We start from the raw sequence: 12,546 nt of genomic DNA, 5'->3' as shown, positions 1-12,546 counted from the left end.
AAAAAGAGACAAAAGACAACCTACAGACTGGGAAAAAAATTTTGTTTATGACAATTGCGATCAGCATCTAATCTCTAAAATCTACAAGATACTGCAACACCTCAACAACAGAAAAACAAATAACCCAATTAAAAAATGGACAAAGGATATGAACAGGCACTTCACCAAAGTAGATATTCAGGTGGCTAACAGACACATGAAGAAATGCTCACGATCATTAGCCGTTAGAGAAATGCAGATCAAAACTACAATGAGATATCATCTCACCCCAACAAGGCTAACATTAATCCAAAAAACACAAAATAATAAATGCTGGAGAGGTTGTGGAGAGACTGGAACACTTATACATTGTTAGTAGGAATGTAAAATGGTACAACTACTTTGGAAATCAATTTGGTGCTTCTTTAAAAATCTAGAAATAGAAGTACCATATGATTCAGCTATCTCACTCCTTGGAATATATCCTAGAGAAATAAGAGCCATCACACTAATAGATACATGCACACCCATGTTCACTGCAGCAGTGTTCACAATAGCAGAAAGATGGAAACAACCTAGGTGGCCATCAACTGACAAAGGGATAAACAAATTATGGTATATCCACACAATGGATTACTATGCCATGATAAAGAACAAGGATGAAGCCGTGAAACATAACACGGAGGAATCTGGAGATCATTATGCTGAGTGAATTTAGTCAGTCACAGAAGGACAAATATTGTATAAGATGACTAATATAAGAACTCAAGAAAAGGTTTAAACACAGAAGAAAACATTCTTTGATGGTTATGAGGGATGGAGGGTTATTTACTAACTAGATAGTAGATAAGAATTATCTTAGGTGAAGGGAAGGACAGCGCACACTACAGGGGAAGTCAGCACAACTGGACTAAACCAAAGCTAAGAAGTTTCCTGAATACAATCAAACACTGTGAGGGACAGAGTAGCAGCGGTAGAGGTCTGGGGACCATGCTTTCAAGGGACATCTAGGTCAATCAGCATAACAAAGCTTATTAAGAAAATGTTCTGCATCCTACTTTGGTGAATGGCATCTGGGGTCTTAAAAGCTTGCAAGCGGCCATCTAGGATGCATCAATTGGTCCCAACCACCTGGAGTAAAGGAGAATGAACACCAAAGACACAGGGAAAGTATTAGCCCAAGAGACAGAAAGGGCCACGTAAACCAGACTTCATCAGCCTGAGACCAGAAAAACTAGATGGTACCCAGCTACCACCAATGACCACCCTGACAGGGAACACAACAGAGAGTCCCAGATGGAGCAGGAGAAATTTGGGCTTCAGAACTCAAATTCTAGTAAGAAGACCAGATTCAATGGTCTGACAGAGACTGGAGGAACCCCGGAAAGCATGGCCCCTGGATTCTCTATTAGCCCAGAAATAAAACAATTTCCGAGGCCAACTCTTCAGACAGGGATTGGATTGAACTGTGGGACATAAAATGATACTCATGAGGAGCGTGCCTCTTAGCTCAAGTAGATACAAGAGACTAAATGGGCAGCTTTTGTCTGGAGATGAGATGGGAAGGCAGAGAGGGTTAGGAGCTGGTTGAATGGACATGAGGAATCAGGGATGGAAAGGAGGAGAGTGCTGTTACAGTATAGGGAGAGCAATTAAGGTTACATAACAATGTATGTACAAAGTTTTGTGTAAGAGACTAACTTGAAATGTAAACTTTGACATAAACTATAACAATAAAAAAAAGTGTGAACAATCAAAAAAATGTAGATGAGATTTAAAAAAAATCTAAACGTAAGTACTGAAACTATAAACTCTTAGAACAAAACATAGGGATAAGGCTTTGAGATCTAGTGTAGAGAATAGATTCTTAGATATGACCACAAAAGTATAAGCAACAAACAACAAAAAAGTTAAAGTGGACTTTATCGAAAGTAAAGACTTTGGGACATCAGAGGACTTTATCAACAAAGTAAAGAGACAACCTACAGTTTGGGAAAAAATATATGGAAACCATGTATGTGATAAGGGTTTAATATCCACAATATATAATGAACTCCTATTATTCAACAACAAAAAGACAAACAACCCAATCAAAAAATAGGCAAAGGTCTTAAATAGAATATTGTGTACCCCCAAAATATGTGTTGTAATCCCTTTACTCGTGGATACAATCCATTTGGAAATAATGCTTTCTTTGTTATGTTAATGAGGCCATACCAGTGTAAGGTGTGTCTTAAACTTAATCATTTTTTAGTTATAAAAAGAGCAGATTAGACACAGAGACAAGCAAATACAAAAGGGTGAAACATAAATTCCAAACGTAGATCACCAAGGAACGAAGGGATACCCAGGCTAGAGAAGATGAGACAAGTATTTTCTCCCAGAGCGGAAGTAGACAGAGCCTTCCCCTAGAGCTGGTGTCCTGAATTCAAACTTCTAGCCTCCTAAACTCTGAGAAAATAAATTGCTATTTGTTAAAGCCATCCACTTGTAGTATTTTTGTTAAAGCAGCACTAAGAAACTAAAACACACTTGAAAAAATGTTCAAAGTTATAAGACATAAGAGAAATGCAGATTAAAACAACGAGATACCACTTCATCCCCAGTAAAATGGCTATCATCAGAAAATAGCAAGTGTTGGAAAGGATGTGGAGAAATTGAAATCCTCATGCGTTGTTGGTGGGGTTGAAAATGGTGCAGCCGCTGTGGAAAACAGTTTGGAATTTCCTCAAAAAGATAAACATGAAATTACCATTTTATCCAGCTTTCTACTCTACTCCTAGGTATATGCTCAAAAGTATTGAAAGCAAGTATGCAAATAGATACACCAGTATTCACTAGTGCAGCTCTATTGACAAAAGCCAAAAGGTGGAAACAACTCAAATGTCCCTCAATAGGTGGATGGATAAACAAAATTTGGTATATATACATATATGCAATGGAATACTGTTTAGCCATATAGAGACACAAAGTTCTGATGAATGCTATGACGTGATGTATCTTGAAAATATTATGCTGAGTAAAAACAAACAAAAATAAATAAATATAAAAGAACAAATACTGTATGATCTTACTTATATAAATTATCTTGAATAGGCAAATGCACAGTGGTTACTAGGGATGTTTGGAAGGGGAGAAAGGGGACGTTATTGCTTAAGGGATGCTGAGTTTCTATAAAGGGTAGTGGGAAAATTTGAAAATGATAATGGCGGTGATTCTGCGACATGGTGAAAGTAATTAGTGTTACTGAATTTCATACGTAAAAATGCTTTAAATGGTAAACGTTTTGTTATATATATATATTTTACCACAATAAAACAAATCCAAAAAATAATAACATTGATGAACCTCAAAATCACATTTTTGAGTAAAGAAAGCAGAATTAAAAGGGAATATATGATTTCACTTGCAAAATGCTCAAAACCTGGCAAAACTTGTCTATAGCACTAGAAATCAGAATAGTGATTATCCTTGAAGAGTTTAAGGATTGAAAGGGGCAAATTGGGATTTTCTGATTCTGCTATGTTTTGTTTCTTTATCTAGCTGCTGGTTACATCGACATGTTCACTTGGCGAAAATTCATTCAACCGTACACTTACGATTTGTGTGATATATGATATTTCAATGTAATTTTACAAATAGAAAGGAAAATGTGTCACATTATCAAGGATTACTATTTACAAAGTCAAAGTAATATGATATGGGAGGATTCCATCATGGAAAACAAAAAAAAACAGGCAAACAACGTTGTTGTTGTTAGGTGCTTTTTTTCAACAACAAAAATGGCGACTATACTATGTGGACCTTGCCAGATGGAATACACAGGAATAAAAATCCACTACATCTGTAGAAAAAGACAATGGAAAAGCTCAATATTTTCAGTCTGAACAAGGCCAGGGGCTGAATGCAGAACAGACCGTCAACTACTCCTATGCAAGTTGAAGTTGAAGTTGAAGAAAATTAGAACAAATCTATGAGAGTCAAAGTACGAACTTGAGTATATCCCACCTGAATTTAGAGACCATCTTCAGGAATAAACTTGACACATTGAACATAAATGACTGCAGACCAGACAAGTTGTGGAATGACATCAAGGACATCATACATGAAGAAAACAAGAGGTCATTAAAAAGACACGGAAGAAAGAAAAGACCAAAATGGATGTTAGAAGAGATTCTGAAAGTTGCTCTTGAAGGTAAAGTAGCTAAAGCAAAATGAACAAATGAATTCAAAGCGCTGAAGAGAAGATTTTAAAGGGTGGCTCGTGAAGAAAAAGTAGATTATTATAATGAAATGTGCAAAGACCTGGAGATAGGAAGCAAACAATAGCAACAACAAAACCTAAGATCTGCATCCCATAATCAGCAATCCACAGCGCTAAAGATAGTGTGCATTTTCTTCCTATGAGGTGGATTGCCTCATGCCTTCCACATCACATCACATCCACATCACTGCTTTCATAAGTGACTCCCCATTGTGGTCCTCAAATGTAGTAGCCTATGTTTATAAGATTCAGTTGTTCTTCCTTCTTTTCACAGTTGATTTATATCCTTCTTTCATGACACCCCATGAGAGAAGCATTAAGAACATACAAACACCCTTTAATAAAGTTACAAATACTGATGTAAATTATATAAGTTTCCAATACAAAGATATCATTCGTCTTTTACTATAAATATCCACATGAGGACTCACAGAAAATATTTTGCAAATATGACTGAATATATCACCATCGATGGGCCTATGACATGCCAATGACATGTTAATTTTTATTATATCGGTTTTTAGCTAAACTTTCATGGACCTTGAATCCGAAACTTAAAGTTTCTAAGTGTCTTGAAAAGTATCCTGTGCTTTGCTTTGTTTTCTTGTTATATGCATACATGTTGTATACATACATACATATAGATTGTTATATGCATACATTCAGTGGTGTTCCTTATTCTATGAAAAATATAGGATTCATTCATTACCATAATAGATTAATAAAGATAGATAACAGAGGTATCTATTAAACAGATATCAAAACAAAGGAAAATGAATATAAATTAGATTAATCCGTCCACGAGAAAAGTACACAAGATGCATTGTTATAAGGAAGTAATGTATTTTTGTTACATAATTTCTATCTACTAATTTGAGAATGAAACATGAGCAAGTACATGGTTCAAAACATATGTAGGGAATGAAAACAAACAAATAAACACACAAAAAAACAGATGTATTAAGACTTTCTGATCAATCACAGAAAAGTGCAAGCTGGACATGTTATTTCATGAGTCTGCTGGCCACAGTAAATGTTTTTTTGTCGTACCAAGTGTGTTATCCAATATTATCCTAGTTTAAGACATTCTTCTTTACATATTCAGAAGATACAAAATGCTGATTGAAGTTCATGGAAAATAATAGGTAGAAATAGTAAATATACTTGAGAGTTTTGGCAAATGATGTGATGGGCACCACACAAATTCAATGAATCTAAAACTGTCATGTATTATATCATGGATTGAATTATGTCCCCCCAAAAATGTGTGTATCACTTTGGCTGGGCCATCATTCCCAGTATTATGTGGTTGTCCCCCATTTTGTGATTGTAATTTTATGTTAAAGAGGATTAGGGTGGAATTGTAACACCCTTACTAAGGTCACATCCCTGATCCAATGTAAAGGGAGTTTCTCTGGGGTGTGGTCTGCACCACCTTTTTCTATTGTAAGAGATAAAACGAAAGGAAAACAAGTGGAGAGTTGGGGACCTCATACCACCAAGAAAGCAGTGCTGGGAGCAGAGCGTGTTCTTTGAACCCAGGATCCCTGTGGGGAGAAGCTCCTAGCCTGTAAGAAGATTGGTGAGAAGGTCAACAGGTAGAGAAAGCCTTCCTCTGGAGCTGACGCCCTGGATTTGGGCTTTTAGCCTACTTTACTGTAAGGAAATAAATTTCTCTCTGTTAAAGTTGTCCACCTGTGGTATTTCTGTTGTAGCAGCACTAGATGATTAAGACATATTAACTCCAATGAAGCAAGATTAAAAAAAATGAAACATAAATTTTCTCTTTTTTTTTGAAACAGTATTGTTAGTTATACCCAAAGAATAAGAAAGACAATGACCATGTAGGACTTTAGGATATTTTCTAGTTCATGGTACCTGAGGTACTTCTATATTCAATTTATATTATAAGAGACCAAATTTTATTTTGGTGATGTCTTTCAGGAAAAGAAACAGTATTTGTAATTTCTAATTCTGGTTATGTACTCTTAAAAGCACAATACTGTACTTTCCTTTTAGTGAGTCCTATATACCTGTTAGATCATCCTCTTTTCTCTCCTACAATAAAACGGTTAGAACAGCACACATAGTAGAATGAATTTCCTGGGTGGTGACAGAGAACTGGCTAGTCTGATAAAATGGCTTCAATACTTACTAGAAGTTAAACTTGGACATGTTCCTCCTCCACTGAGTGTGTCAGTTTCCTTCTCTGTAAAATGGTGACAAAAATAATCAGCTCTTTATATGAATAAGTATTTCTAATTAACTGAGAATTAACACATACGTAACTCATTTAAAAAAAAAAAAAAAGTTGCCCTTGAGTCAATTCCAGCTCATGGCAATCCCATGCGTGTCACAGCAGGACTGTGTTCCATAGGGTTTCAGTGATTGATTTTTCAGAAGTAGATGGACAGGCCTTACTTCTGAGGTGACTTTGGGTAGACTTGAACCTCCAGCTTCCAACATTTTGGTTAGCAGCTGAGCTTGTTAACCATTTGCACCATCCAGTGACTCCCATATAATCCATAGATTCCAACTTTTGCATAGCCAGAATACAATGACCTGCATCTAACACTACAACTGCACTGAATAATAATGATCCAAATCTGGGCAGTTAAGCTCCAGAACCTGAACCTTAACAAATACGCTATCTTCTTCTTCTGATAGTTTAATTGATGCTAATCACTTTTTGTATGTTATATGCATGCTTTGTCTAATACACTTTCAGTGTTTTATTGTAGAAAGTATGATTATGAATATAGGATCTGGACTGACCATAGTCTCTAAGTTGCATTTATGAAAATAGTCATGGTATCAGCTTGTTTATCATCACTTGTTTACAGAGCATGGAATAAATTCCAGTTGTTTGGATTCTCAGTAAAAGTGATTTCTCAATAGATGCTATTAAAAACAGAAGAATGAATACTAAGTCCTAAATTATATATCAGAATAGGCACTGTAGGTAATTTCCTGTTGCTTGCCAAATGTAAATTTGGAACTCATGCAGTGAGTTGATGGCAGAAGTAGAGCTGGTCTTATGAATGTTGAGCTGGCAGTGGAATCATTAAAAAAAAATTGCCCCTTATAAAAAACTCACAGATCTAGTAACAAATTGGATGCAATTATTTCAGTCAGAATCCTAACCAGTTAAACAAACCTCTTTCTAACTCAATGTATTGATAGCTTTCATTTTAGCATTTTTGTCACCCCTTTATTAGATATTTCAGTTCGTGTCAAACAAGTGATTTTATTGAATATTACAAACTATTTGTATTAAGAAAAATATTGAAGACTTGAGTATACTGATGCATTAGACATGACATTCCATTTATGTTAAGTTTGTTAGTTACTCAGAATGAATGAAAAAAGAAACTAATCTTTTCAATGTAATCCATTCAGAAAAGATGGATGTTACAATAATTTCCATATACTGACTTGAGGACTTGTCCTAGTTGAATTTGAATCAAAATCTTGAAAGTTTGGGTTCCTCCATATTAAATAAATAGATAAATTAGTTTTAATTTATTAAAAGATCAGGTAATTCTCTTTTCCAAATAAGTGGTCACATATCAAACTTCTTATGAGGACTACAAATAGTGTTATTGTTTTTCTTCCCTTGGGTTTACCTTTGTGAGTTATCTTAGTTTCTTAGTGCTGCTATAACAGAAATAACACAAGTAGGTGGCTTTAATGAACATAAGTTATTTTCCAACAGTTTAGGAGGCTAGAAGTCCAAATTCAGGGCACTGGCTCTAGGGGAACACTCTTTCCTTCCACTCTGGGGCAAAATCCTTGTCTCTTTTAGCTTCTGTTCCTTGGTTCTTTGGTGATCTCCATGTGACGTCAGTATATCCCTATTTGTACTTGTTTCCTTCTGTGCCTGATCTGCTTCTTTAGTATCTCAAAAGTGATTGGTTTTAGACACATCCTACACTAATATGGCCTCCTTAACATAACAAAGAACACTCTATACCCAAATGGGATTGCATCCACGCGTTTAGGGGTTAGGATTTACAAAACATGTTTTTGGCAGGCACAATTCAATTTATAGCATGAGTATAACTGGAGAATCATGAGTACTTCATTTGTTGTTGCTGTTAGGTGCCTTCAAGTCTGTTCCAACTCAGAGTAACCCTATGCACCACAGAAGGAAACAATGCCTGGTCCTGAACCATGGTCACAATCGTTGCTAGGCTTGAGCCCATTATTGCAGCCACTGTGACAATCCATCTCATTTAGGGTCTTCTTCTTTTTGGCTGACACTGTTCTTTACCAAGCATGATGTCCTTCTCTAGGGACTGATCCCTCCTGACAACATGTCCAAAGTATATAAGATGCAGTCTCGCCATCCTTGCTTCTAAGGAGCATTCTGGTTGTACTTCTTCCAAGACAGATTTGTTCATTCTTTTGGCAGTCCATGGTATATTTAATATTCTTCGCCAATACCACAATTCAAAGTCATCAGTTCTTCGGTCTTCCTTATTCATAGTCCAGCTTTCACATGTGGGTACATCATTACATATGATAATATGAATTTAAGAATTCTATATGGTCAAACAAGGAGCCCTGGTGGTGCAGTGGTTAAGCACCTGGCTACTAACCTAAAGGTCTGTGGTTCGAACCCACTAGCTGTTCTGCAGGAGAAAGATGTGGCAGTCGGCTTCACAGATTACAGCCTTGGAAACCCTATATGGAAGTTCTACTCTGTTCTGTAGGTCAGAATTGACTCAAAGACTACAGAGATTTTTTTTGGTTTACACAGTCAAATATAGCAATGATAGTGAGGATGGCACAGAACCGGGCAACATTTTGTTCTGTATTACATAAGGTCACTATGAGTTGGAACTAACTCAATGGCACATAACAACAACATATAAATTTAAGGAGCCTACAGGAGTCCTGGGAGTGCAATGGTTGAGAATTCAACTGCTAACCAAAAGGATGACAGTTCTAATTCACCCTGTGGCTCCAGGAGAAAAAGACCTGGCGATCTGCTCCGGTAAAGTTTACAGCCTAGGAAACCCTATGGGACACTTCTACTTTGTCACGTGGGGTTGCTGAGTCAAATATCAATTCAGAACCCTGAAGTTCTGTAAGGTTGTGAAGAAAATAAAGCACAGACACTTGAAAGATGTCTGAAAATTCCAGTGACAGTGATTCTTCTTGTGGTTGGACTGTCATCAATCATGAGGGTTCTGATATAGAGATGGTGAATTCTGAACATGGAGTAACCAGTGACAGCCGGGAGCTCACTCCAGAATGTTCATCTCTAGAGCAAGAGGAGCTACAAGTATTGCAGTTAGAACAGGGAGGTATCTGAGAATGGATTTTCCAAACACTTTGGATTGAAATGTACTTTGTTATTGCAAGAAAACAGCCAAAATTGCACAATGTTAATGGGAGAAACTGCTTATTCAGCTATGGAAGAACCAACGTCAGCTTTTGAGGCAGAGGAAGAGAAGTCACCTGAAGACAATGTGTATTTTGGAAGTGTCAGTGATGATTCTGGTATTGTTACCCTTGAGGCACCTAAGTTAGAAGAAACTGGAACTCATGAAGAAGCTATAATTGTTAAAGAAGCACAGAGCCCCAAAGACTTTAACATGGGCTTTTCCTCTAGCAGCCAGTATACGTTATGTCAGCCAGAAACTGTATTTCCATCTCAACCTAGTGGCAATGAATCAAGTAGTGATGATACGAGTCATCAGCCCAGCCCAGCTCTTAGACGGCGCCGTGCCAGGAAGAAGACTGTTTCCGGCTCCGACTCTGAAGACTGAGAAACCCACCGTTCCAAGGAGGGCATGCCTAAGTGCCAGTTCACTAGTGGCCTTAATAAATGTGTTATACTCACTTTGGTGATTGTGGTCAGCATGGGATTTGGACATTTCTATGGCACAATTCAGGTTCAGAAGCATCAGCATTTGGTCAGAAAGATACAAGAAGATGAACTGAGTGATGTGAAGGATTATCTTTGTCAATTTCAGCAGGAACAAGAGTTTGTTACAGACTATAAGTCATTGAAGAAAAACCTTGCAAAGTGTTGGACCCTTACTGAAGCAGAGAAAATGTCTTTTGAAACTCAGAAAAAGAACCTTGCTACAGAAAATCGGTATTTAAGACTATCTCTAGAGAAAGGAGAAAAAGACTTGTGTTCATTACAAGAAGAGTAAGGAAACTATGAGAACAGATTAGGGTGTTAGAAGATAAAGGAACAAGTACTGAATTAGTTACAGAAAACCAGAGACTTAGGCAGCATTTGGAAGAGGAACAGGAGAAGACACACTGCGTTCTCAATCAAAGGGAGACTTTACTGGCAGAAGCAAAGATGCCGAAGAAGTAACTGGACAGAGAACGACTATTAGCCGCGGCCCTAAGAGTAGAAGTCCAGCAGTTAAGCAGTAGTCAGTCATATGGCAACCCAGACTTTCCCAATGTATTAACTGAAAAAAAGGAAATAGAAACCTTGCGGGGAAGACTTAGTGCGCTGGAGCAGAAGCTGACCTTTGAAAAGCAGTGTTCTGATTTTTGGGAAAGATTGTATGTTGAGGCAAAGGATCAAAATGGAAAGCAAGAAACTGAAGGAAAAAAGAAAGATGGCAGAGGAAGCCACAGGGCTAAAAATAAGTCGAAGGAAACATTTCTGGGTTCAGTTAAGGAAATATATGATGCAATGAAGAATTCAACCAAGGAGTTTGTGAGGCATCATAAAGAAAAAATCAAACAGGCTAAAGAAGCTGTGAAAGAAAATCTGAAAAAATTCTCAAATTCAGTTAAATCTACTTTCAGACATTTCAAAGATACCACCAAGAATATCTTTGATGAAAAGGGGAATAAAAGATTTGGTGCTACAAAAGAAGAGGCAGCTAAAAAATCAAGAACAGTTTATCGTATTTACATCCACAATATAAGGCAACCACACAAAACCAGAATAGTAGAGGCCCCACTGGGCAGAGAGTGGGAAGGAAGGAAAAGCCCATTCACTTTGGAAAAATCACAAATTCACAGAAATGCAGTGCTGAGTATGACTGTAGTGAAAATTATCATTCTCTGAGAAAGGGTTCTGATGTATTTGACTGTGCGCGACAGGAATCCATTAGCCTTTTTAATGTAGTATTGAATCCAGTAAGGATAGACGAATTTGGACAGTTAATACAAAGATACTTATTAAAAGAGCCGGATGGTTTCCATCACTGGAAAGAACTTGATCAGTTCATCAATCAGTTTATCCTAAATGGTGTCTTTATACACGACCGGAAGCTCTTCATTGACTTTGTTAGTGATGTTAAAGACTATCTGAAAGCCATGAAGGAGTATCACGTAGATAATGATGGAGCGTTTGAGAATCTGGATGGAAATATTTACAGACACTTCCTTGGTGACACTTTTTTCCCCTCCAAATGGACCCAGATCAGTTTACACAGCACTGTGTTATCATAATAGCTTCTGACATCTACAGTTTGGATAGATGTTTATCATTTGATAAAGTTTCTTGAGAGGTTACTATTTGTAAAAGGCATACTTTACTGCCACTGAGAATTTAGAAAAAAATTAAAAATTAAAGAGATGAAATTTTTTAAAAGTATAGATATTACAAACTTAAAATTTCACATAACAATCAGTTTGACTTGAACAAATGCTTTCTTACCTTAAAAAATCAGTTGAGAATATGTATATATATTGAATTCTCTTTTAGCATATTTTGTTTCTTTTTAGTATACTATATATGAAAAGATAACCACCTTAAGTGAAATTATTTTAATTTACACTTTTATTTAGATACTCACCTTGGGAATCTAGGAGTGAACACCAGTTTTACTTTGGATTCAGAAGAGCTCGTATAAAACAGTTCTAATATCTCACCTATTTTCATTTGTCCATTCTATTTACCAAATTAATTGTGGCATTTTATACACTTATTACAGAACGATTGTTGATAAAGTTAGCTGCACGATTCAAGAGGAAAACTCAGCAAGCCAGAAGTTCGAATGTGTGTGCTTCTGATATAGAACTTTTTTTTTTTTTATTGTACTTCAGGTGAAGGCTTACGGAACAAATAGTTTCTCATGAAACAGTAGTACACATATAGTTTTATGACATTGGTTAACAACCCCACAACATGTCAACCCTCTAACTTCTCAACTTTTTTTTTTGATGAAAATACACATAGCCAAAGATACACCATTTCAAAAATTTCTACATGCATGGTTCAGTGACATTGACTACCCTTTACCGATTGTGCTGTTATTCTCACTTAAGATGAAGGCTTACAAAGCAAAATAGTTTCTCATTTAACAGTTACTACA

General features: G+C 36.6%; 1 protein-coding gene across 1 annotated transcript; it reads left to right on the top strand.

Annotated features, from left to right (window-relative positions):
- Nucleotides 1–9,274: 9,274 nt before the first annotated feature.
- Nucleotides 9,275–11,690, top strand: LOC101360463 (cell cycle progression protein 1-like). The gene is given in 5 exon segments (XM_012559392.2): nt 9,275–9,555; nt 9,614–10,408; nt 10,411–11,127; nt 11,130–11,626; nt 11,628–11,690. Coding segments are annotated over 5 exon segments (2,253 nt in total). The 5' UTR covers nt 9,275–9,374.
- Nucleotides 11,691–12,546: the final 856 nt, after the last annotated feature.

Source organism: Trichechus manatus, unplaced genomic scaffold (genome assembly GCF_000243295.1).
Source record: "Trichechus manatus latirostris isolate Lorelei unplaced genomic scaffold, TriManLat1.0 scaffold00243, whole genome shotgun sequence".
Classification (NCBI taxonomy): domain Eukaryota; kingdom Metazoa; phylum Chordata; class Mammalia; order Sirenia; family Trichechidae; genus Trichechus; species Trichechus manatus.
Note: the sequence above shows the minus strand (reverse complement) of the source record. Positions and strands in the feature narration are given on the sequence as shown.